General features: G+C 36.3%; 1 protein-coding gene across 3 annotated transcripts in view; it reads left to right on the forward strand.

Moving 5' to 3' along the window:
- Window positions 1-26,373, forward strand: part of CCDC148 (coiled-coil domain containing 148) — a 168,983-nt gene that overhangs the window by 118,372 nt on the left and 24,238 nt on the right. For all 3 annotated transcript variants that reach the window (XM_087949966.1, XM_026674577.2, XM_087949965.1), the window contains exon 11: window positions 24,366-24,506. In XM_087949966.1, coding sequence (XP_087806092.1) covers window positions 24,366-24,506 — 141 coding nt within the window. The remainder of the gene's footprint in view (window positions 1-24,365; window positions 24,507-26,373) is intronic.

Raw genomic sequence — 26,373 nt, forward strand, 5'->3', positions numbered from 1 at the left:
AAAAAAAAGAATGGACAAAATTAGAAGATAAAAAAAGCTTTGAAAAGCTACTTCCTGAGTGTATTTTGTGAGTGCTGTTCCTTTACTGCAGGGATGTCAAACTCAGGTCGTCATGGCAGTGTCACGTGATGTATCGGGACTTCCCCCCATTTGCTAAACTGTGAGTGGGTGTGGCTAGCATGTGGCGCATCAGGCCTGTGGCCCGGGAATTTGACAGCCCTGCTTTACTGGGATAGTTGATCCTAAAAGGCAAACGTTATCCACCTTATCACTATTTTTCTTTTCATTTCTAAGGCCATTGGTTGTCATTAGTTTGGTCTTCTATAAACTAGTTCCAGTTTTTTCACTGTGCCCCTCGACTTTCATTACTAGAACTTGCAATACTTGCAAAAAAAAAAGGGGGGGGGAATGTAAAATTATCAGTTATAAAATAAATTACATGCTTAAAAAGGGGGGAAATGTAAAGTTAACTTTAAAAAACTGACCATTGAAAAAAAGATAGATGAGAAGAAGAAAAAAATAGAAAAGACAAAGATAAAAGCAAAACAGGAAAAAAGTAATGAAAGTACCAAATAAATTCCACTGCCATTGTACAATTTTATTTATTTATTTATTTGATTTGATTTGATTTTTCAATCACTTACCAGATAATTGGTATAAGTATAAACATAGTTATGAATACATGAAATGGATACATATAAGAAAAATAAAGAAACAACAGGACAGGGACGGTAGGCACATTGGTGCGCTTATGCATGCCCCCTACAGACCTCTTAGAAAAGAGGTGAGGTCAATAGTAGACAGTCTAAGATTAAAGTTTTTGGGGTTTGGGGAAGAAATCACAGAATCAGGTAGAGTATTCCAAACATTGACCACTCTGTTGCTGAAGTTGTATTTCTTGCAATCAAGTTTGGTGCAGTTTACTTTGAGTTTGTATCTACTGTGTGCTCTTGTTATGGTTGAAGTATTCATTGACAGGTAATTGACAGGTAATTTTATACTAATATAAAAAGCATTACCATTCAGTTTCCAAATAGTAAAATGAATCTAGGGTAACGGGTAGCAAAGAATGTGTCAAATGTTTAGCTGTACATGTTGCCATTCAACTGTTTTATATAAGTTATTCATTATTCAAATGTATTAGTTCTTAGTCGCCCTGAGAACCAGTTTGGTATAATAATTGACATCTAGAAACGAAGAGACTCTGAGTTATTGTTCCAGTCAAAGCTAGTTGGGTGACCTTGGGCCAGCCACTCTCTCCCAGCCCTAGGAAGATGGCAGTACCAAATCACATCGGAAAAACATTGGCAAGAAAATTGCAGTTTGTCTGTCTACCATCAGTGCTGAAAAATAACCAAATCCAAATTGTAGTTAGAATTAAAAATTTGCCAGAGATTCCACGGTGCTAGATAATAACACTCTCACTACAAACAATATAGTTTTCATTCGACTATGTTATTGATTTTGATAAGTATGCCCAATGATATTCTTTAAAATCAGGAAAAATAGCACCTTCATTTGCATATAGGAGCTGAAACATGATATCAGTAGAAGTATCTCGGTTGTTTGTTCCTTCCATTACAAATGAATAAGCTATCAGTCTGCTTAAAGTATTTAAATAGAACCAATATGGCTGCTGCTCAACATGATCTATATTATCTTATCCAGAAAGATTACTCTCTAAATATATATGAGTCTTGATGCAATTTCATTTTCACCACACCGAATCTTTATTCTTAATATCACCTCCTTAGCTAAAGTTATAACATTCTTATCCAGGGAACAAGATATTTTATTACGGTAACAATAGATTTATTTTTAATCGATTCCAGAAAATAAGCAAAACTAAATGAGATCTATATCCTTCAGGGCCTTTTTACCATGTAGGGTGTTTGTTTGTTTACTTACTTACTTACTTACTTACTTACTTACTTACTTACTTACTTACTCACTCACTCACTCACTCACTCACTCACTCACTCACTCACTCACTCATTCACTCACTCACTCAACTTCTGTAGCCACTCAACCAAGTGACCCTAGTGGCTTAGAATTCTAATATTAGAAAACAGCTAAAAGAATTGGATAACATTAAAACAATAAAAGCATCTATAAAATAAATAAGTACAAACAGCAACTGGGATGATTAATCAGCTAACAGTAAAGCCAAGTATCAGGACCCTTAATACATAATGAGCCTCAGGCTCAGGTACATAGCCAAGTTTGTAAAGATTTGTGAAACGCCAAAAAGGATTGGAGGCATTCTAATCTCTGAAGGAAAAATATTCCATAAGGCAGGGGCTAAAGCAGGAAAAAACTGCCTTCTAGATCCTGCCACTCTGGCTGACAGGCTCTGCAGCTTGCCTAATCTGTTGAATTGGATTGGACTGGTAGAAGTCCTTTTTTTGGAAAAGGACGGTAATTCAGTCCCAAGCTACATAGGACTTTAAAGGTGACAACCAGTACCTTGAATTGTATCGGAAACACCAGCAGCAGCCAGTGCAGCTCACAGAGTAGTGTTGTTACATGTGCTATATAGCTGACACCATTCCTTACTCGTGCAGCCCACATTAGATTTTTGTTAATTTTAATATACAGGAATATTTATCATAGAACTACTTTCTGCACATTTAGATAAAGAGCTTTGGCAACCATTGAAGAAATGCCAAATATTTTCTGTATCCTAGAACTTTTATTCAAATTCGTTTATAAGCACTCCTTTAATTTATACTGGGGATATCAAGGGCTCCAATACAAAATAAAAACCAGAGGAAACCCTCTCAGAGCAGTTTTCTGAACCTGAATAAGACTCCAGACCAGATTTTGCAATCAATAGACACTTCCAATCGCTTGCAGATTCTTTTAATTTTACTCTTGTTTGCTTCTGATTAGGTTGTTTAAGATCTTCAAGAAAAGAAGCACAGGTTTCCTTTGTGTGCATCGTATAATATGAGTAATGCTGACAGTACCGATATTTATAGCTCTGACAAAAGTAATCATTTTAATAGTGGTTAATATGAAATCAAATTACTATTGGCACTTTAAGAAACGTTAACATCTCATTAAAATCTAAATAGGAGCATTTCAAAAGCAGCTCAATGGAGTGTGAGGCTTCGAAATAATAGAGATATTTGACTATTAGGCATTGATTGCAGAATACATCATGCCTAGCCTATGAACGTACAGCATATTATTTTTTAATTGGTTGTAATGCAGTATGTGATTTAAATATATAATTAATTGCATGCATATATTTTAAAGCTCCATTACATCAAATTATATTATGAAAGTTGAACAAGCACCTTAATCTTATATATGTATATATTTGTATCCTGTTCTTAAATCTATGTTATTCTCACAGCAACTAACAATATAATTAATTAAAACAGCCAACCAGAACAAATATAAAATATTTCTGTTGAAGACTGTGGTCTTTATTTGGTTATCTGTTGAAAACTGTGGCTGGATCAAAGCGAATAATGCTAAAGGGCATTTATTCTTTTTCAGAATCTCTCTTGCACACACATACACACATACACGCGCATACACACACACAAGTCAATCTTATATTAAGAGTAACATTATAAAGTTCTTTTTTTTAATAAGATGACAATACTGTTGCTCTCATCACCAATTACATAGAAACTATGAACAATAAAAACAGACTGTTTTGTATTACTTTAAAAAAAGAAATGCTAAAAATAACATAGATTTAAATCAATTTGCCTTGGATTAGAAAACAAATTCATTTAGTTGTTCCTTTTTAGATGAACTAGAAACTATTGAATGAAATTTAAAGGATATTAAACAAGATCTCTATAACACATTTGTTGCAGATAAATATAATCCCATTTAGTTGTCTGAAAAAATATTAGACGGATGATGACTGATCTGGAATTCAGTTTTTTTTTCCCTGAAGGAGCCTGAAGGTAGCACCTTTCCTGACTAATAAATTCTATTAAAAGGTGTAAGCTTCTGTGAGCTATAACTTTTCTCTTTAGATGCATAGAGTGGTAGACTGATACAGTTTGAAACTGACTCAAGAATAGTATCATTAATCAATTACTAATTGTGTAGCATTAAAAACAATTGTTCTTCCTGAGACTTTCTGTGATTGCCTGAAACCCTTTGATGTGAGTTCAGTGATCTCTTCCTCGGTGGTGGAATTCAAGTCCCATTTTTCCCAAACGGTCATTTTGACATCTGCTATAGAGTGTCCTGTGAGGTTGATGCTAATGCTCTGATGCTAATTTGCCCTTGTTTGAGTCTATTACTTCTTTTGTGCAAAGTTTGTCCTATCTGTCCTATGTAGAATCAAGGGGGACATTGCTGGCAGATGATGGTGCATATTGCATTAGAGAAAGAGCACATGAAAGTGGTTCTAATCTCGGGCAAGTATTTTTGGGGCCTATGATGAATCTGTTGGTGTAGTTGTGGGAGCAATGCAGCCACCTGGATTTCTTGTAGGGCTGGTTCTTTGTCCTGTTGTTTTGCATTGCTTGTGAGAATCTGCTTCAGATTAGGTGGTTGTTTGCATTCAGAGATAGGCCTGTTGTTCAGTTACTGAGAAAATGCAGTGTTATTAACCAGGGTGAACTGTAACTTAATAATAATCATACATTTGAGTAATTTGACTTATGAGTTGCATGTGACAACCAGTGGTGCTTTGTTTTGTCTGTTTTGATGGTCAGTTTTTGAAAGATCTATGGCAGGGGTGTCAAACTCGCATCGTCACGGCATTGTCACGTCAGGTATCATGACTTTTTTCCCCTTCGCTAAACTGGGTGTGGTCAGCGTGCAATGCAAATTTGACAGCCCTTGGTGTATAGCTTCAGAGATGCTTTGCTGTTTAGCTAAAACTTGAAAATATAAAAATGCAAATAGCTTACCAAGAGGCTGAAATTGCAGACTAAACGCCTGTTTACTGGGAAAGAAGCAGCTGACCTCTGATTGTTACTCAAGGCTTACTGACTAACACATCAAAGGTTAAAAATACTAGGTTACTGTGAAAATGGGTTCAGGGTGGACTCTTATGTCAAGTGATAATACTGTCTTTTTCCGGTAAGAAAGATCACTGTATAAGCTTTGCCTCATTGCTTTCTTAGTGGGTAGAACTTTGCATTCTGTCTGCTGCACAGCTCACTAAACGTGGCTCAAGCTGATTTCTATTCATTAACTGGGTTGGGAGATTTCCCCTTCAACATTCAGGTACATATTATAAATAGTCCTTGACTTACAACAGTTCATTTAGTTCAAAGTTGCAACACATCCCCCCCAAATGACTTATGACCATTTTTCACACTTACGACTGTTGCAGCATCCTCATGGTCACATGATCAGAATTCAGACCCTTGGTAACTAGTTCATATTTATGACGGTTGCAGTGTCCCAGGGTGACACTGGGACACCTACTTTTTTGTCACCTTCTGAGAAGCAAAGTCAATGGGGAAGCCAGATAACAACCGTGTTACTAACTTAATCGTGGCAGTGATTCGCTTCACAGCTATGGCAGGGAAAGTTGTAAAATGGGGTAAAATTCACTTAACAAATGTCTTGCTTAATAACAGAAATTTTGGGCTCAATTGTGATTATAAGTTGAGGTCTACCTGTACTACCAAAAGTTGGGGTGGAATTCACACAGATCAGTGGCAAGAGATGCTGTTTTGGCACCAATGATAATGTCCTTAATGGCTTGTCTTGAGGTTTATATTTATTGGAAGATGTTGGTATAAGTAGCCCTTGCTTAACCACAACTTGGACAAGCTACTCCATTGCTAAATGATGCAGTTAAGCAGAACATCACTTGGGCAAAAATTGACTCTTTAGATTAGCTGAATGTGTGGCCAGATACTGTAGCAATAGCAATATCACTTAGACTTATATGCTGCTTCTTAATGATTTACGGTCCTCTCTAAGTGGTTTACAGAGTCAGCATATTGCCCCCAACAATCTGGGTCCCCATTTTACTGACCTCGGAAGAAAGGAAGGGCGAGTCAACAATATTGTGAATGGTCTTCCCATTTTGGTGAGTGGATGCTTGTAGAAGCTAGAACAGTTCGTTTTCTTTCTTTCTCGTCAAGGTGAGTTTGGTTGTGTAGGTTTCTTGTTTTTGTCCTACTGAACTCATGACTGGTGGAGAGGTGCTGGAGTTTTTTTCTCTTTTGGACTGGTTGATTGTCTATAGATGTTGTTAATGTCTATGTGTCTATTAACAACCAGCCCAAAAGAGAGAAAAAAACCCAGCACCTCTCCACCATAATCAGCACTCAGATCAGCATAGATTAACTTCAAGGTCAACTTCAGACCAACAATAAAGTAAACAATACCCCAATAAAGAAACTGTCATCAGTAAGCAGCCCAACCAAAGAATTTCTAAGACTTCCCCCACCCACACAGACTGTCAAGACACCAGAATGTAAGCTGACAGCAAACAGCACTCCTTACTAGCACTGATGATGTTACCTAGTTAGGGTAATGAAATGTCTGTAAGAAAACAAGCAAGCTCAGGGAGCACCAAGGACCTCTCATAAATGTATGTATTTGGCATAATCTTTGGCAATAGTTTGTAATATGTAGGCTACGAGGGGTCTTCATTTTCCATCCTTTAGGAATGATTGCATTTTATTTTAATTTGATTAGAAAAATAATGCCTGTTGGTAGGTGTGTTGATTTCTTGGTAGGTTTTATAAATTTTTGCTTCGTGCTTCTTGTTATTGATACCGTAGGAGACGAGCTGTGTTAGTCTTCGGAGCTATAAATGCAAAAGGAGTCTGCTAACACCTTTTCTGAGTAATAAATTTTATTAAAATGTATAAGCTTTGAGGTGATCTCAGAAGGACTCAACAAACACAATATTAATTATCCAGATATTTGTAATTTGTCTCTCATATAATCTCCATCTGCATAACCAATTTATTTTCCTGCCTTTCCCCACCCCAACTTTTACCACAGTTTAAATCCTACATCAGTCTAGCCAATTTTGCATCTGATGAAGTAAGCCAAAGCTTATGCTTTTTAATAAAATTTGTTAATTGGAAAAGGTTGCTACTAGATATTTTGTGAGCTTTTGCCACAGTAGATTACCACAGCTCTGTTCCTACAATTAATGGAGTTTCTTTTCTTCCATGTGAAAACATAAAGTAAACTAAAGCTTATATATGGGAGAAAATTATATAATAAAGATGCCAAATATTTCTGGGGTTGTCCTGTTTAAAACCATTATTGCATGCTTGGGAAACCATTATCCATGGTAGACATTATGGATTCAGTTGTTAAAGTAAAAAGCTGGGCTGCAATAGGCATCAGTCTTCACTAAACAAAGACTATAAATAATGCAACTTAGAGTAAATTAAATAAAAACAGAGTTGTTAAAGTAGGGATAAGGTATTTTTGTTCAGTTCAGTGACTTCCTTCAGTTCCAGTCAGCATGGCCAGAGATTACAGATATGGCAGTCCAGCAATATCTGGACACTTATATGTTATCCATGTCTGTTTAGTGGTGATGAAATAAACCGTATGTATGTATGTATGTATGTAAGTATGTATTTCCTTCTTTCAGTTGTGTCTGATTCTCAGCGACTGCCTCGACAAGCCCTTGAAGTTTTCTTGCCAAGGTTTTTCAGAATTGTTGGCCATTATCTCCTTCCTAGAGCTGAGAGAAAGTGACTAGCCCAAGGAAGGCTTTGTGCCTAAGGAAGGACTAGAATTCACCATCTCTCAGTTTCTAGCCTTAATCACTACAGCAAACTGGATCTCTATGATACTTATAACCAGTTGCAAATGCCAAGGATCTAGGGGTTGGTATAACAAAGTCATACCCTTAAAGAGGAAGATGAGTATTTGGGGTAGGTACTGAATACAGTTATATTTAAATGCAGTACAATAGCTATCTTCTGAAGAAAAACATTTAAAAATAGCAATTAGTTTTTGCGCTCAATTTTTCTTTTCTTTGTTTTGGCTCTACTCACTTAACGAAATGAAACTCCAACATCCCATTCTTGGACCAGTGTGAATCTGGGTCCAAAAATGTTACAAAGCTGTATAATGATGAGGGCATTACTTAATGTCTGTATTGATTTTGGAGCCCATATTAGCATTGTTAGAATATATGCTAACTAGGTACATTTTAAAGAAAACGATTGTGTATGTGACAAACCACTGGCTATATATCCAGGTGTCATCCTTATAAGATAGACCATACTAAGAAACCAATGCCATATAGGACAAGTCTACTTTTTATTAGAGCAACTATTTGAAACTATCTTGCAAATCTGAATGTGCTTCCCCCTCCCTCACTTTATCTTGGACTGGGAAAGGGTTTGTCTGAGATGTTTTCTCAAATTAGTTTCTTGGAATGGGCTTGTCTAGTTGTTGTCCTAGTGATGGCTCTTCCTCCTGTCCTTTAAGGCCACACCCTATGCCTTCTAGACCAAGGTATTTAAAGCTGTAACATGCTCAAACAAACACTCCCATTTTCCTTTGCTTTCTCTAACTGAGAAGTTTAACATACAGTAGCACCATTTTGCTATGACCAGTTCTAAAGGACAGTGCTGGCCAGAAAGCAAGAAGTATCTTGCTTCATAAGGAAAAAAAGACTACTGTGTAACTATGAGAGGTAAAGTCCTTGATAATTTAGGATTGGGCACAGTTGGAAAAGTTGATATTGTGGCTACCTCAGTGTAATACGTAAAATTATACCTGCGAAAATATAAAGCAATGGTAACACCATTTTTAACCACTGTGTCAACCTTAGACAATTTACTGGAATATTATGTCCCCAAATTCTTCAGCTCATCAATCTTCAGATTTTTGATTGACCCCAAACATTTATAATTTAATAATTTAATAAATACTACTTTAATTAGTACTAGAGATAATAATAATAACATTAACTATAACATCAATCTCTTGGAAAGTTCTATCTATCATTGGAGATTGATATTAACCACTTGGAGAAGTCTAGACTTGTGATGTTATCATGGAATAAGAAAGGACCAATAATCAGAATTGGTCTCTACAGTAATATAATTGACTTTCTGCAGATTTGGGCAGCGGAGATAAATTGTAGCTAAATGCACTCTTCATTGAGAAAGTTTCTACTCTGTCCTGTTTTGTTTTGCAATAAATACAGTAGGTCCTTGTTGAGCCAGAATTCAACTACCTTTTTTGAATTTAATGGGAATCTTTGAAGTGTGAGAGAAATGACAAAGTGAAAAATTGTGGTCTCATGTTGGAAAAATCAGTTACAGTGATTCATTGGCAAATGTGGGAGGAAATGCCTAATTACCAGCAGAACCAGTTGAGTGATACAAGTTATAGATCATAGCTTTGGTCTGTGATACAGAGAACTAGGAGTATGAAAATGTTTCATCATGAATTTAGTGGTTGTCTTCTTCTAAAGCCAAAAAATAAGAAAGCCTGATTTTGTTTTTGGATCTAATCTGCTGGATCATAAAACATTTCATTAAAACATTGGATTGGGTGGCTTCTTACCATAGACTGTGCATCAATTTTCTCCTAATTAGTGGTCCTCCAGTATATTGGCTTTCAATTCTCACATTGTCCCAATCCAACACATTTGCCCAGTCCTCGTCTTGTCAGTTTAAGCACATGGTTAAACAGAATAGCAGTTTTGTTTTTTCTAATTTATTTACTTCTTTCAGCTATCCCCATTTTTATTTCATTCTACCTATCAACCAGAGAGCAGGTTTTGGATCACCCTGGAATGAGACTGACAAATCTAGCACCACAATGTATAATTTGTTGCCTTAATTAGTCATGGTTAATGCACATTACGTTCTTACGGTAGGCACTAGTCAAATAATTAACTGACTATGAAGAAGTATCCCCTCTGTGTAGCAGAGCAATCTGTGTTCACTTGGTAAATCCTCTTTTTGCCATGTATAAACTGTGAAATATATTTGAAAGTAAAATTTGTAATTACAACTGGCATCCAAAGCTGCTTGCTCCTGGCAATTGTTGCCTTGCTAAAATGTGATCTCATTTTGTGAAATGAGCTATGGGGGAAGCAATTCTGTACTGCTTTTATATTAGCTGAACAATCAGGATTGTTTAATATTGAAAAAAAGCACACTGAATGTTTACACAGTAAAGCCTATTTCCTGGTACTGTGTATGCACTTACGCGTGCCCGCACACGCACACACACACACACACACAGGCACACAAATAAATAGTTGGTCACATTCCTACATTGAATGAGCAGGCTTCCAGGCCACAAGATTTCTAATCACTGGTGCCCATTATCATCTCTGGTGAGCTCCCAAATGTTCCAGAACCAATTTTGAAAGTCAGCAAATGAGTCTTTGAAAATTATCATATTATTCTCCATTCTTCTAATTGAAATTGTTCAATAGAAAGTGAGCATTACATAAATATTATCTTTAAATCTGGGCAAAGTTTTGGCGAGTAAAGGTCATATTCCATCCCCCACTTTTTTTTTTAAAACCAGCCATGGGTTGTAGAAGGCAAAGGAAAAAGTATGTGGATCTGGATCATGCATGAAGCAGTAGATCCTTGGTTTCAACTTTAGTATGTTTATGAAAATTGTTCTTCCACAGGAATGGATGTGTACAAGAATGCACATATCCACACGTGTCAATATGTTACTTCATTACTCAGAAGAGAATCAGGCACCTGCTATGATTCAGGGTCTGAAAAGAATTCCAGAACTCATTTCCTACATGCTTTCCCTAAGGGTTTATGTGTCATTCAGTTTAGGAAAGCCTGTCTTGTTGCCATGTTACAAGCCCAGGCTCAACTAAAATAATGAATCATGGCTTGATTGAGAGCAAGAAGTTAAATATCAGTTGGACAGCACCAAAACGATCCCTTCCTGGTTTATTTAACTAATATGCTAGAGGGAACACAGTTTTCAAGACTCCTGTTATTTTGTTCAGAATAAACACACTTACTGTGCCAGGTGTAATTGAATTTTCCTTCTGAAAAAAATTGGAAGCATTCTTTCCTCTGAAGTATCTCTGAGCTGTATTTTAATTACAACTTTTTAAAAGTTCAGGATTGAGTTAGGAAAGAACATTTTGTACTTTAACTGCATTTTCTAACAGACGGAAACTAAATGTCCGTAGAGTTCATATCTCAAAATTCTAATTAAGGCTCATGTTTAAAACAAGTGGTGAGCTTTCCATTTTCTGACATACTCTTGCGTCCTCCATGGCATATTTATAATTATAGAAAAATAACATTGTAATTCTAGTACTATAATCACAGTTTTGTCATTAACATTAACATTCTTTTGATATGACAGATTCTTTTAGGATGATAGTGGAACAGGTTGCAAGGGCCAACTATATATCTAAAGCCAACTATTCCGAGTCCCAAAGTCTTTAATATGCAAGATATATTTTCATTATCCTGAGCACCAGCTCAATTAATTCAATTTATTTTCCATGTAATGGTAATTCTAGCCATTATAATTAATGAAGTTTTGGCGGACTCATTACTTTCTTATACAAAAAGCACTATTCCAGTAAGTGGTGTGATCAGGCAATTTGATTTTAAAATAGAAAATGAAAACATATTCACAGAGATTAGGCAAAAGAAAAATAATAATCTTATAGCTTGGGTTTAAATCACTATTCTACACTTTTCACTTAACCTGAAACTTATAAAACATTTTTTTCCTGAAAATATTTATTTACAATCAGTGCATTTAATCAAATATTTTGAACCAGTGCTCAAATTCTTTTCAGGAATTCTTACTACAAGAATTTTCCCCTTCTGAATTCCAGTGAAATTGTTCATATGTCTCTAAACATTTAATTATATTTTATGATTAATAGAATATATAACTTGGAACTATGTAAGGAATACTTTTGGTCTCAGCAATGAGAAGCATTGCTAAAAGCCCTGTAACTTATTTACTTATATACTTTGTTAATAAATATATATCGCTTTAGAAGAGCAAAGCAAGCTTATATACTTGGCAGTAGTTCAGTTCACTGCCTGAGTTCCTCAGGGAGATTAGCAGCTATATAAATTTGTTAAACAAATATATCCCACAAAACCAAGAAATCAAGATTATGTAAATTATTGGTTGTAAGCTGCCTAGAGTCACCTTTTGGCAAAATGAGCGGCATGTAAACTTAATGAATGAACAAATAAAATTATACCATTGTTATGACACAATTAACATTCATGACAGAAATCCTACATTTTTCCCAATAATACAAATTTTAGGGATAGAACACAAACTATTCCTTACCCAATATTGTTATCTGATAAGTGTATAAAAATGTTTCAAATTTAATGGTTTCAGAATTGAAATGTCTCATTTTGAGATCAAAACCACTTCCCAAATGATCTTTGAAACAGCTATTTCCTCCTTGCATCAGTACTTGCAACTTGAATGGTCTAATTTAAAAACAATGATACTTCCATGAGGTTTGAATTACTAATAGCCATACAGACTATCATCTTTTTTAGAATTATTTGCAGAATGATTAGCTATTTTCTACTCAGGTGTGTTGCTCACTTGGCACTACATAAGCAGAAATGTTCACAGTTTCAGGATATGAATTTACAGTAGCTTTTAGTATTACATTTCCTTTTACCACTAGCTCTTTCCTTTTTACTCTACCAACTTTGTCCCTTCTGTGAGCACTCTGGAATCAAGATGTAACTGTGTTCTATGAAAATATCTCACTAGTTTCAGTAATATGCTTCTCTGTTTTGCTGCAAAATGCTTGTATACACACACATTGATGCTTGATTGTGACCAGAACTTAGTAATGTTTTCAAGAGTAGAAATACTCTAAACAAACTGTTTTAGAAATCAGTATCTGTTTAGAAATGCAAAGGTTTGCATTAAAATTTCCATCAGGGGAGATTCATAATGAATTCAGAAACATTATTTATTTATTTATTTATTTGTTTGTTTGTTTTGTCAGCATGTATGAGAAAACAAGTATAAGTATGAACATAATATAGAATATATCGAATTTTTTATTGGCCAAGTGTGATTGGACACACAAGGAATTTGTCTTGGTGCAAATGCTTTCAATATACATAAAGAAAAGATGCATTCGTCAAGAGTCAAGAATCATAAGGTACAATACTTAATGATAGTCATAGGGTACAATAAGCAATCAAATCATACTAGGAAACAGTCCATATAACATATAAACATATAAGTATGAACAGGTATAAGTATATACATAATAAATGAGTACGGATAAATGGATAAATGGGAACAGTAGGACAGGGTAGTAGGCATGCTGGTGCGCTTATGCACGCCCTCTTACAGACCTCTTAGGAATGGAGTGAGCTCTACGGTAGACAGTTTAAGGTTAAAGTTTTGGGGGTTTGAGGATGTAACAACAGAGTCAAGTAGTGAGTTCCAGGCATTGACCACTCTGTTGCTGAAGTCGTATTTTCTGCAATTGAGTTTTGTTTTGTTTTTGTTTTTGCTAGCCTATGCTTCAGCATTTTCCCCATAACAATTGTGTTTGATCATGGTTCCTTCATTATTATTGTTCCATGCTCCACTGTAGATTATCTGTTTTAAATAGGTGATTACAGTAACTTCCCGAGTGGAAAAATAGAAAAACTATTTCTAATCACTTACTTTCTTGTGCTGACATTTTCTTTGGAATTCTCTATGCTTTGGGGGGAAGGGGAAACATTTTTTTATTAATTTCTTTTTCAAAACATGAGTTAACTCATTTTTATGAATTTCAGAAATACTAAATTCAGGTTGCCAATATTCTTGCATGAAGGATGTTGTTATCTGGTGTCCTTTGAGTGCTGTATCTGTCTATCCAACATACATTAAAATGCATAGGTGCTTGAATTATGTACCAGAATTCCAGTAAGGCAATCCACAGAGATGATTTTGGAACAATGTGACAGTAACAGTTTTATCTGCAGTGACCATAAGCTGATTTGCAGCTTTAAACTAAGCATGTTTTCTTAAAGATTATTCTCATTAAGTTACTTAGTCTTTCAGCCAATTTGCAACTCTGCATGTATTTTATAGTCTGCCCCACCAAATCCTCCTGGGATTGCCACCCGTAACATATTGGGAGAATCAGTAGTTCCGATAATTCTGAGTTTTGTAACGGAATTTTAGAAAATACATGAGGAGATAAATAGTGTGGACTCCTTTGCGAATATAAGATATACCGTACCTATGCAGAATGGACCAGCTGAGGCAATATATAAATATAGCAGGTTTTGGATTGTAAATTCCTCCATGTGTCGATCTGAAGATAGTGACTTAGGAAGCTTTGCAATTGCATCATTATATTGCACACCTGTCTTATCTTTAGAGCCTTTCATCTATATTCCTATATATTACAATTAAGATGAAGAAATTACCATGAGTTCTTTAATGCTTGATAAGGGGGAGCAGTAGCTACATACTAGAAACAGTGTTTTTTTATAAAAATATTGTTTGGAAAAGGCCACCTGTCTGAGTTCCCAAGGTGCTGACAGGATGTCATAAGAACATCTGCTTGTCCTTCTACTAGAGACTATGCCTTTTTAAAATATCACTGGAACAGCATGAACTATAACCAAGCCACTGCTAAAGATGTGCTAGCAAGCCATCTCCACATGTCATCACTTATATTCCCTGACCATTAAAAATATGAACAGCTGATAAAATCCCCCAACACTTGGAATCTCAATGTAGACCTGAAGTTCTAGAAGGATGCTGCACAACTTTCAACTGATTCCAGAGGGACTACTTGAGAGTCTTGGCAAGCTGAAAGGATGTAGATTGGTATATCTTTTTTATCTGTAACTCTATTCATATTTATTCAAATTCTTTTTAACATTTCATCTTGGCTTGAGTCCATTGTTTCTGAACCCTAAAAAAAAACACCTATTGGCATTGGTAGCCACACAAGAGTAATAACAAAGGAGTTCTTGATAGGGTCAGCCTTGCTAATAAAGTTGAAAATAGAAGAGGAAAGCTAAAAATAACCCCCAACATTGATGAGTGATGCCAACCTACCTAAAAAAAAAAAAAAGAATTCTATAATCAAACTCAGAAGGAAGGACATTGTATGGAGATGAATTTGGGTGCCAGATGCTCTAAATATAGAGGAAGAATGTAAAGTCAACATCTGAAGGAAGTCTGCTCACCAAATAATGCCAGTATGGAATAAAATGAATGCAGGTGGATCAGGCTAGATCATTTTAACTTAGATGTTTACCTGATATATTATACAGGACAATAATCCATTTAAAGAAATAGAATTGTATTGATATTAAAAAGTGATGTCACTAAGCATGTATTTAGTTACATCCCAATGAATAGCAGCGTTAGAATTAGTGGATATGCAGCATCATCCATATAATACATTTCTATGCTCCGGTTATCAATGCAACAGAGGAAAAATTCTATAGCCAATTTCAAGAAATCCTAAATACAATATCAAGAAACTACACAGCACCTGGAATCACAAGAAAATTTGGATTGAGTAAATGCAATAATTTAGGAGATTGTTTAATTTGAATATTTGGTTGGTCTTCTCCCAGTCTCACCCAACATCCCTTGTTTGTTTGCTTATTCAATTGCTGCACTTGTCAGTTGGCATTTTGAGACCCAAGTACCACATGACTGGGTTCTTGCCCCAACTCGTGCCAACCTAGCAGATCAAAAGCAAAGTCAAGTAGATAAGTAGATACCACTTTGGTGGAAGTGAAAACTGTTACTGCCTTCTATTCCCAGTGTGCTATCAGAAAAGCAAAGAATTGGTTTGTGTTATACTCTCCTCGGCATTTCCTCTAGAATGTACAAGCACACAATCAACCACCACCAAAACTGTAATCTTGTCTGGTCACTGTAATCTTGTCACAGGTATTTTAATAACAGCAAAGATCAATGATTTTTTTCCAGTGTAGTATACGTCAGCTAGACACTACAAAAACAGGAGAGAAAGAAGATACATGTTTTCAAATTGTGGATTTGAAGATAGTTACTAATATGAACTGCAAAAAAAACAAAATTAAAAAAACCCTTATCAATCAGGCCTGGACCAAATACAGGTTAACTGCTCTCTTGAGAAACTCTCATTCATGTAATGTAGCACGAGAGAAAAAAAATTATTATGCTTGCCAAGGTTGAGGAAATAGAACAAGGGGAAGACAACAGATAAAGTGGATAGGTAGGATCAAAGAGATTACTGGAATGCCCTTGAAAGAGCTAGGATTATTACAAGAGACAGGTTGCGTAGATAAGAATTTCTCTATGTGGTCCACAGGTTGAGTTGAGTCCTCTTTAATTGCTTCTGACTATCTGAATCACTGAATCCACAATCTCTGAATACCACAGAATATATTACTAGTTATCGCTAAACGGTATGGCTGCATGACTCAGATGAACGCAACCTACACATTACCTCAGAGCCTTAGGTGCAACCTCTTCATTATCCAGGGATAACTCTTAAAGTAACTGGCCCAAAGAATAAATGTACATACACATTGTTTAAAAAATTCATTAAATCTAGGGATAATTAATTTTAAACATTCACTTATTCAACTCATTTTGGGAAGTACAGCGACATAACATTTGACTAGCCAAAGTTGTCCAGCCTTGATTTCACTGGCTTAATAGTTGAGTTGTGAGATTGGGCCTTTTTAATGTAATTTATGTTTTTGAGTTTTGTGTAAGTTGACATTGAACTTTGAGTAGTATTTTTGTTTGGTCATTGGGCTTAACTATAAATGTGCATTACAGAGGTCATTAACTGTGCATTTGTGAATGAATGAGAGAAAGGAGAGGGGATACTTAGAAGTTTAAGATTTCATTCCTAGTAGAAATTTAGTTATCTAGGTTGTACCTTCCATTACTGCCTGCTTTATAATTAAAATAAGCTTTGCTATATAGTGTTTTCCCATTTTCCTCCTCTGAGTTTTGTTTCTGTCTGGAAGCTAGATAGCCAGTTATATATTTCGCTGGAAAACTACTTGCATGCAGTAGATAATAAAGTGAAAGGAATAATCCTTAGGTTTATAACCAAAAATGAATAGCTAATGTTTTTTTTAAAGTACCCTACTATATCAAATGGCTATTTTTATGTAATTTTAATCGCCAAAAGATAATAGCAACAGCAGTGTCAAAATCTGGATGTGATCTTATTAGGCAGTTTCAACCCTGTGCCGTTTCTAAGCATAAGCCTTATTTGTTTCAAATTTTCCATTCAGGTTGATTGAGGCCTGAGCTCCATGACCATATTTTAAAACACTTAGTGTAAACCTTGAAAATACTCTGGAAGCTCCTCATGATGTATTGTTTTGGTTCTAAACCTGAAAGGAATTTCCAGACAAGGTGCAACTTGGCTGGATCCCGGTGGAAGAGTTCTGGCAACTTTGGACTTTTTCAAAGTAATGGGGAGACATTTTGAGGTAAAAGTTCACACAATGACCTTCAGCACAATTTTCACATGTTTTATTCAGGGCTACAAATTGTGAATAAACATAACAAATGTTACCGAGTGAGTGCCTGTACAGATTTTCAAATGTTCGTAAGCCCTGTAGTATTGGCTAACATTCAGTCTACTAACTCGGAAGATTAAGCGACTGCATTCTCGTAATTAAATACAGTTTTATCGATTAAGGAGGCAAGTTATGTTTTCTGAAGAGACTCGGATTTTTAATCTTGGGATTTGTTTAGCACAGAGGAGAACATTTTATCAATGCCAGACACATTAATCCTATTGTGGGTTTGAGATTTTGTGGTGGATTCTGACTTTGGAAGCCCTGAATTGGAAATGTAGCTGCATTAGATACAGAGGTCCAAATGATTGTGAACCCTAATTAAGAGAAGCTCTATTAATCATGAGCAGTTGAGCAGAATCAGGTCTAACAGGTGGAGCGTAAAAGTGACAGAAAAGTTATGGGTGGAATGAGGGAGCCATTATGTTCATGCCCTTGTCTTCTAATTATAATTGTCAAATTCTTTAAATTGACAGAGTTTGAATGTTTCCATTTTTTATCAGATATATTTGCTCCATGAGTGGTGGTAACTCTGGGTATTGTTGTTATTATTTTTGATTAATTGATTGGTTCATGATTGATCGATTTCTATCCCACCTGTCTTCTCAGAAGGCACATTCTAATATCCTAAGCAGCATTTTTTCTGATGAAAGCAGGAAAAGTAAGCAATCTAATGACAGGGAGTATATTTGAACCTCTTGTATGGCATTTGTTATAATGTCATTTTATATGTACATCAACCATATGTGAAGGCTATACGAGAGACAGATCAAACCAAGTCAGTTTGGTTTGTATTCTGCATTCAAAATTGCCTTTATTTGCATCCAGGAAAGATTATATTTGCAGTTTATCCCCAACCTGGTCATTCAGATCTGCCAATGGTGCACCCTTTGCTGATATAATTGGGTCTGTCTATCTTGCTGCTGGTCATTCTGTTTTTCTCTCTCCTTCTACCTTTTCCAGATTTCTCAAGAGAACTAGGTCTTCAGATAATATGTCTAAAATATGATAATTTAAGCCTGATAATTTGTCCTTTGAATGAGAATTCTAAATTATTTGTTCTGTAAGCCATTTGTTTGTTTGATTTTCCCACTATCCATGGTATTCTCAGGGGTCTTCTCCAATACTAAAGATGAAAATCATCAATTCTCTTTCTGTAGTGTTCTTCAAAATCCAATATACACTTCCATAGAGTGCCATATTGCCCATATGAATCTGATCTCTGTAGGTATAGACATATATCTGGGCTTCTGAATATCTTTTCCAAGGCCATCATTGGTATATTACTAGGCGTCTGTAACATATTTTTACTGCTGGTTCCTTTGATAATAGTTGATCCTAAAATGCAGAAGCAATTCACTACTTCAGTATCATCCTGGTCAATTCTAAGACTGGTTCCTCCATCTGTTGTCATTAATTTGGTCTTAGTCCCATTTTTCATTCTTTGACTTTTATGGCTAGAACTTCCAGATGTTTTCCATTTTCAGCTATTAGAGTAGTGTCATCAGCATATTCTTCCTTCAGTCTTAAAAACATGTTCATTTTTCTAATAATTCTGCTTCCTGCAATATATATTCAGCATGTAGGCTGAATAAATAAGCAGGGTGTATATAGTCTTGTCTCATTTTTTTGCTGAACTGCAGCCAGTCTGTTTTAGCATGTTCTAGTTGAATTGTGGTTTCTTGACAAGTATTGGTTTTGTACGAATACAATGAGATGTACTGGGATTCCATTTTCCTAAGGACATTCCACAGCTTGATATGGTTGATACAATTTATTACTTTCTATAATCAGTGGAGCACATGTTTACTTCTTTTTGTTATTCTTTGGCTTTCTTAATTATCCAGGGTGTGTCAGCAATAATGTCTAGTGTTCCTTGGGATTTTCTAAAATTAGCTTGAACATTTGGGATCTCTCTCTCTGCATACGGTTTTAATCTACATTGGATGTAGATTAGATTAATATTTTATAATAGTACTATTATTAGTACTTATTTTACTAGCCTGTCAAATTAAGGATACTGTATGATAGTTGTACACTCTATTAAGCCTCCTTTCTTTGGTATTGGCATGTGGACTGACCTATTCCAATCTGTTCATCAGACTGTGTTGTGCTCCCACATTTGATTACATAGTTTACTCAGAAACCTTGTAAATTCTTCTTCTATTGCTTGCCATATTTTTTTAGATATTCCACCAGTTCCTGTAGTCTTCAAATTTGGAAATGATCAGAGTGCTGATTTAATGTACTCTTCTAATACTAGAGATTCATGTAAGTAGGAAATATTTTTAGGTATCATCGATGTTGACATCTTTATTTTACATAATTTTAGTAAGCTCCTTCTCTCTTACTTTGATCTTGAAGGTCCTTGAATCAGTAATTATCTGTCCATTGTGACCAAGAGTGGGATTCAAAATTTTTAACAACCGGTTCTGTGGGCATGGCTTAGGTGGTGGCGTGGCTTGGTGGTCATGTGACTGGGTGGACATGGCTTGGTGGTCATGTTATTGGCTGGGTATGGCCAACTCAATATCACTCACATTGAGGCACACATCTCCTCGCCTGGCCTCTCATGACTGTGGGGATGCTGCAACAGTCATAAGTGTGCAAAATGGTCATATGTCACTTTTTTTAGTGCCATTGTAACTTTGAATGGTCACTCCACACAAGCAAAGTATCAGCAAAGAAGGGGAGAAAAACTTCAGAGACGTTCCTGTGACAGGAAGTCTAGTCCTGCCAAGAATGTAATAAGGGTTAAAGGAGAGGCAGTTTCTGTAAGCAACACCAGAATGTTTCCTTCCTGCCTTCCTTACAGGATTAGGCCAGTAATTTCTTCTAACAACCGGCTCTCCGAACCTCTTAGAATGTTAACAACCAGTTCTAGCGAAAAGGTGCGAACTGGTAGAATCCCACCCCTGATGGTCAAGATTATACCATGTAAATTGAGCGACTTTCTTCTTCACCTTAGCTTGACTTGGAACTTGTACAACTGAAGTTCATCGTCTGTTTCACAGTCAGCCCTTGGCCATGTCTTTCCTGTTATAAATGACTGTGTTCAGATTTTTCTTGATAAGGTGCAGAAGACAGACACAAAGTCTGCATTTGTTTTTCCCACAAAAATGGTTGTATTGTACAAAATTAGACTCCTATTCTGTACTTCTAAAGTTAATACTAATTCTATGCTCATTTCTATTTTCCTACCTATGCTCATTTCTGTTTTCCTACCTATGTTATTCTGCTGTTTATATGTCCACAACTATTGATATCTTATCAGGGGTGGGATTCTACCAGTTCGGACCAGTTCTACAGAACCAGTTGTTATGATTCTGCACAGTTCGGAGAACCGGCAAATCGCACCACCGGCCTGAGAGCAGAGCTGAACCTTCCTTAGGACTGAAGCTTCTGTTTTTCAGTGCAGACTCAGGCAGCAGATTGCAGAAAGGTAGATCTGTGAGTGACTCTGGGATTCTGCAAGCAACTCAATCTGCCTGCCTGCTTTGCCCTCGTTTTGGGTAAAAGTTGCTCTTTGTTTAAATAAAAAAATTCAACATTTACATAAATATTTACAATATTTACATACAAGCCATGCCCACCTAGTCACATGACCACCAAGCCCCGCCCAGTCAGCATGGCCACCAAGCCACACCCACAAATTAGGGCATGCCCACAGAACCGGTTAAGAAATTTGAATCCCACCCCTGCATCTTATTTAATGTATACATTTCTACATCTATGTTCCTATGTTTTGTAGCACTATGTTTTCCTATCTTACCTATTTCTTAGCTTTTAAAATATTTCTCCCCCCCACACAAGTTCTTTAACTTTTGTAGCCAATCGTAGTCCATTTCCATGTGAAAACCCTTTTCACTTCTCAATAGACTTGTGAATGAGCTTCTCCTTCACATCCAGCACTAATTCTCCTGGTATATCATTTTTTAATTAAAGATTTTGATTACAATAGTGAAAACTGAAACTAAACTTCTAGAAAGAAAAATAATAGTAAGAAAGAATTAAAAGTGCAAGAAATAAAAAAAGAATCTGATGGAAAGAAAATATATATATGAAGAAGTGACTTCTAACTTTCATAACAATAAGCGTAGACAAATTTACTAACTGCTCACCTCCTATAAGGTTACAGACAGATATCTCTTCATTCCATATCCTATAACTTATTTATAACAAAGCCATCAAAGATCAATGTTTCAATCCTTGGGTCAGCAAGAAATCTCTACAGGTTGACAGAAGTGTGTGTGTGTGTGTGTGTGTGTGTGTGTGATTTTAATTTTGGTCAAATAAACCAACTTTAGATTCCTTTTATTTCTGACAGTCTTAGTTCTTATTCATTGAAATATTATTGTAGATTTTGATTTCTCTTCAATTCTTTTTTATATCAATAGAAGAGAAAAGGAGTGAATTGTGAATTTCTTGCTGCTCCATGAAGAAGCTTGCTTGCTTGCTTGTTTCATTACCTGACTAGATAACATCATCCGTGCTAATGGGTATGGAGTTTGTTTCCTGCCAGTGTTGATGGAGGTTGATTTTCTCCTTAGTGGTTCCTTGATTAGGCTATTGTTTTCTCCTTGATTGTTTATCTGCTTAATTGTTTGCTTCCTTGTAGATCCTTTATTAAGGTATTGTTTTCTGCTTGGTTGATTGTCTGGTATTAATTCCAGCTTATCTTGGTGTAGAATGCTTGAAATAATGTGTTCTGTTTGTTTCTTAGCTTTTTCATTTTCTCTTTTGAGTAGTGTATAAATGTGATTTATCTCTATGTGTCTATTGATAGCTGATGTGTTTGGGTATCAAACTTCTAGGAATTCTATAGCCATGTTCACTTTAGTCTAGGATCACAGTTTACCAGTTGAAGCTATGATTGAGTCTGTCCATGTGTTGTGAGGTTAAGGAATTTTATCATGTCTTCTGACTGTTGGTTGGTGTTCAGGGATGTGCTCTGCTAATCTTCTGCTTGTCTGTCCTCCATAGTGGCTGTAATGGTCCTTACAGTCTCTACAGTCTATATGTTGTAGATGACTCCTGTTTTTTCTTCTTCAGCTATTGGATCTTTTGGTTTAGGTAAGCTGTTTTGCAGGACTTTAGTTAGTGTGCTATGGTGATGCCATGTAGTAATCAAGGACTCTACAGTTCAACTCTGAGCAACATATATTCTCTCCTGTAGAACAGATTGTAATAGTCTGATAGTTGTTTCTGAGATGTTTCTGATATTTGGTAGGGTTATCCTTTGCATAGATGGTGTTGGTTGGAGAGGTTTGAAGACATTGTTAGCAATGAAAAAAGATCATTGGATTAGTAGAAATTGCAAAGCTGTCTTGCTTTATTTCAATTCCCTAGGCCATATAGTCAAATTATGGTTTCCTCTTTAATATTTCCAACCTTTGGCATTCCAGTCTCCAGCAACAAACAGCACATCTTAGAATAGAATAACAGAGTTGGAAGGGAACTTGGAGGTCTTCTAGTCCAACCCCCTGCTTAGGCAGGAAACCCCACACCACTTCAGACAAATGGTCATCCAACATCTTCTTAAAAACTTCCAGTGTTGGGGCATTTATAACTTCTGGAGTCAAGTTGTTCCACTGATTAATTGTTCTAACTGTTGGGAAATTCCTCCTTAGTTCTAGGTTGCTTCTCTCCTTGATTAGTTTCCATCCGTGGCTTCTTGTCCTGCCTTCAGGCGCTTTGGAGAATAGCTTGACTCCCTCTTCTTTGTGGCAGCCCCTCAAATATTGGAACACATCTTGCTTTGCATGTTCTGTCAATTTCGGATTGAATGTGACTGTAAAGTTCATCAACCTTTGGGGCACAGCTCACTTAACAACTACCTTGCTTAGCAATGGAAATTTGGGGCTCCATTGTGGTTGTAAGGTTAGGACTATCTGTACTGTTGCTGCCTTAAAGAAGTGCCTTCTTGCTTTAGCCAGGTAGCTGACATGACCTTCACACCTAGGGTGATCCTGCAAAGATGTTATACTCAATTTCTTTCTTCACTCCCTGAATCCAGAACACACCTGCTACCACGAGAAAGCAGGTTAACAAGCGTTGGAAGTATGCACAGGAGTGGGTGGTCAAAATGATGAAGATGATAGCTGCAACTGTCTAAAACCACTATATATATATACACAGCAGTAGGCTAGCCCCAAATTTAAAACTGAAACAACTGTAAAAGTCTGACTCACAGACGAACACAATACAGAAGCCTGATGATGGCAGATGAGATTCTGCCGAAACGTTGGTACAACTTTAAAAGCACAACTATAATGACGTGGGAAAATACCCGAACAAAGCTGAATACCATACATGTAAGTACCATGAAAACTTAAGAATATATATATATATATATATATATATATATATATATATATATATATATATATATATATTGATATATATATATATATATATATATATATTCTGAGGGTATTTGTATGTGGATCTTTGGTTATTCGGGTTTCTCCCGCGTAAGATTCAAAGTATCTGAGCAACGTTTGATGAAGTCTCATTCATCATCTTCAGGCTTGCTTCTTGGCTCTGTGCTTCTCAGAGTGAGAAGCACAGAGCCAAGAAGCAAGCCTGAAGATGATGAATGAGACTTCATCGAAACGTTGCCTAGATACTTTGAATCTTACGCGAGAAAACCCGAATAATCAAAGATCCATATATATATATATATATATGCAAGGTTTGTAAAAAGGAGTGAGAGTGGTGGCTGTCCGGAGTGGTAGGGAAACGTCAAACATGGAAACACGTTCTCCCAAAGTGAATTGGGCTGTCTTCCACTAGTGGGTTGGGGCAAACTACTAAAACATGAGCAAATAGAAATTTTGGGGTTGCTGACTGAACAGAGCGATTGTCTCAATTTGTCTGAAGGTGCTGTTGTGGCGTGCCCAACAAGTGGAGGCTGCCCGGCTGGAAGCTGCAATTGCCGCCCGAAGAAAAGAAGAAGAAGATGAAAAGGAGAAGTTTGCGAAAGAGAAAGAATTGCTTCAAAGAGCTGAGGATAAAGAAAAAGTACGCAATCTGTCTGTCTGCGTGTTTATGGGCGTGCATGTGTGTGCGCGTGCGTGTGCCTGCGCACTTTAAATGCTTTCATATATTTAAAACGTTAATTGATCTGGATACTTTATACCCTTGTAAGCAGTCTTAAGGATTATTACAGAGATTAATGAGTGCTTAGTGGATATCAGCCAGGCCAGTATATTTTGCAGTTTTGAAAACTCTTGACTTTTTCACAGCCATGTTAAGTCTCCCCGCCCCACTCCCCCCGCCCATCGGGGGAAAAAAGTCCTTATTATGAAGAGCACGCTTTCAGGCATATGCCTACTGTACTCTCACAGAGAGAGAGAGAGAGAGAGAGCAGAGAAGCCAGCAAGAGGCAGATTTTTGCTGTCAAGAGCAACCGTGGCAAAGACCAGAGTGGTTTGCAATGCAGCAGCAAGGTATGCTGCAATGCACCAAATAAGCTTTCCTGGGGTAATGCCTACACAAAGCAAATGAAGCATCGCAGAGACTGCTTCAGGGAACAGTGGGCCTGATGCCCAGCAAGCAGGGGTAGGGGGAAAAGCTTGAAGTGGGTCTCAGGAAGTCTGTTTGCATTAGCTTTCCTTTTTCTGATCCTTTGAGAAGCAGAATCCAGAAGGCAAGTGATCAGCAGCCTCGGAGAGGGGGGAGGGGAATGAAAAGGAGGATCGGTTGAAATCACAGCATGTATTATAATATTGCTCCTCTGAATACCATTACTACAATGGGAGCTATTAAGTGAAATTATTATTATTATTATTATTATTATTTTACTAAACGTCATCTTCTACATTTTAAGGGTCAGATGCCTTGTTTAAAAGCAGCCGTTCAGAATGGGATTCCCGGGCTCTCACAGTACAGTTCAGTGTTTTTATTGCCCGATAAGTTATAAAATAAAATAAAATCAGGTGAAGTGTTTTATTTTATTTTATGTGACTTATTCTTTTTTTTTTTCATTTGAGGAGAGGGTGAAGGTTGACTATAAGTAATCCTTTTTTTAGAAGGACTGCCTTTATCACTTTTTTCAAGACTCACTGAAATAAATATGATTAGTGGATGCAAAGAATTTCTTCTTTCACAAATGAATTCACTAGTGAAGGAAAAAGCAATCATATGTCTATTTGGAGACAAAAAAAAAAACAAAACGGTACTCCATCCTGAAAAACCCAGCATTTATTCTAATGAAACATTAAACCAGATTTTTCAGAAGAGGAGAAAAGAACGGCAATAAGAAAAATCTCCTGACTGCAATTTTATTATCATTTCTAAAGCTACCTTTATAGAGATAGTGCATATATTCAGGATTAAAGAATAATTTTTGCTTTCATGGCTTGAATCCCAGGATATGTGGAAGCATTTTTTTTAATGCACGTTGGCACTTTTTGACTGATTTGTTTTTTTCCTTGAGACCTTAGTTTTTTATATTGCTTCATGGACAATTTAGATTTCTCCAAATATATCTAAGAGATATTTTTTGATGGGAAAAGAGATTGGTGTTTTTTTTACAGATATGGTGGTATAATAATATAATATAATATAATTATGGCATATTATATATGATATAATATAAATTTTATAAATAAATAAGTATTTGAGCCCTCTACACGAAGCGTCCTTACTGCTTTTCCAGCTTGCTCAGACTAGCAAGTTTTTTTCATTCTTATTTTGTTCATGTGGCTATGAAGTGAACTAGATTTAATTTTGTCCAGAATATACTTTGGGAACTTTGGTGGTAGTGCAACCACCTGAAAGTGTCAAGTGTTGTCCACAGGACCTCTCGTAAATTGTACATTTTAAAGATCATTGATTAAAAGCTGCCATCTCACAAAAAAAATGCCAAATTCCTCACATCTTGGCA

This window comes from Notechis scutatus, chromosome 1, assembly GCF_049901735.1.
Source record: "Notechis scutatus isolate UNSWTSFEM ecotype Mainland chromosome 1, rNotScu1.2, whole genome shotgun sequence".
NCBI classification, from domain to species: Eukaryota; Metazoa; Chordata; class Lepidosauria; order Squamata; family Elapidae; genus Notechis; species Notechis scutatus.